General features: G+C 30.7%; 1 protein-coding gene across 1 annotated transcript; it reads right to left on the bottom strand.

The window, feature by feature from the left end:
- Positions 1-506: 506 nt before the first annotated feature.
- On the bottom strand, positions 507-1145 carry LOC131650406 (uncharacterized). The gene has a single exon (XM_058920118.1). It carries the CDS (start codon positions 1143-1145, stop codon positions 507-509), a length of 639 nt encoding a protein of 212 aa, XP_058776101.1.
- Between the last annotated feature and the right edge of the window lie 416 nt (positions 1146-1561).

The raw sequence follows: 1561 nt of genomic DNA, 5'->3' as shown, positions 1-1561 counted from the left end.
TCTCCTTCTTCTCCTCTTCACAACCCTAACCTCCTTTCTCTTTTTCTTCTTTTTCTTTTCACGCTTTCCTTCTTTTCTTTTTATGCTACTACTTCTAAAATTATAAAAAGTGATACCACCACCACTTAGTCACTATTCATAATGGGCCTAATAAAAATACACCCTTATTAAGAGCATCTCCAATGGTGAACCCATTTTTGGGTTCCTTGTGGGACCTATTAAGCCAAGTCAGCTTGAAGCAACTCAACTAATTTTTCGCTCCAATGGTGCAACTCTTAAGAACTCATATTTGGTCCCACAATTTTACTTTATTTATTAATATTTTATTCATATTAAATTTTATAACAATTAAAATAATAATTTAAATTATTTAAATTAAAATTGATATAAAATAAATAAAATTCAAATTAAACTTATAATTTAAAATGATAATTAATATTAATCTCAAATACATGACATATAATTAAAAATAATAAAAATAAATAACATCACATAATAAATTAAACTTAAATTTCATCATCTATATGTCCAAAACATTCCCAAATATACTCGATTAAATCTCCTTGAAGTTGACGATGAACTTGTTTTTCTCGAATACTTGCTCTTCTTTGTAGTCTTGTTACAAGATTCGGATGAGGACCGCTAAATGTTTCGGTTGTTGAGTTGTTGTCATCCACATTATCATAATAGTAATCAAAATTACCTCCATATGTATGTCGTTCGTTTTCAACAATCATGTTGTGTAATATGATGCATGCATATATGGTATGCTTGAGGGTGTCCATGTGCCAGGCACGTGCTGGGCCACGTATAATTGCAAATCGAGATTGAAGCACTCCAAATGTCCGCTCCACATCTTTTCTAGCTGATTCTTGATGTTGAGCAAATAACTTTTTCTTTTCTCCCTGTGGCATTGAAATGGTCTTGACAAATGTAGCCCACTCGGGATATATACCATCTGCTAAATAATACCCCATATTATATGGTGTCCCATTGATTGTATATTGCACATTGGGAGCATGTCCTTCCAAAATATCGTTAAACACGTTGAATTGGTTTAGCACATTAATGTCATTGTTTGAACATGCAATACCAAAAAACGCATGCCAAATCCATAAGTCTTGTGATGCCACTGCTTCAAGCATGATTGTGGGCTTACCATGATCACCTCGACAAAACTGTCATTTCCATGCTAACTTGAGTAGAAAATGGTAGAACTTGAGTAGAAAATGGTGGCATCGGTGGAATTTGAGAATTTTGAGGATTAGGATTTTGATAATTTTGCATGAAATTGAACATAGCTTGTTGATAATGTAAATGATTAGGATCCATTTGACCTAAACAATTGTAATTTGAAGTAAAGAAAATGAAAATTTGAGTTAAAATGATAAAATTGTGAGAGATAAATTTGAAATTGAAGAGAAAATAAAAGTGTTGATAAAATTTGTGTTGGTTAATTTTTTTCACAAAACTATATTTATAACAAAAAAATAACTTAAAAAAAAAAAGTAACTAACCGTTAACAACGACTACTTTTAATATTAAAATCTTAAAATATTAA

Source organism: Vicia villosa, linkage group LG2, assembly GCF_029867415.1.
Source record: "Vicia villosa cultivar HV-30 ecotype Madison, WI linkage group LG2, Vvil1.0, whole genome shotgun sequence".
Taxonomy (NCBI): domain Eukaryota; kingdom Viridiplantae; phylum Streptophyta; class Magnoliopsida; order Fabales; family Fabaceae; genus Vicia; species Vicia villosa.
The sequence above is the reverse complement of the archived record's forward strand: the minus strand, read 5'-3'. Positions and strand labels throughout refer to the sequence as shown.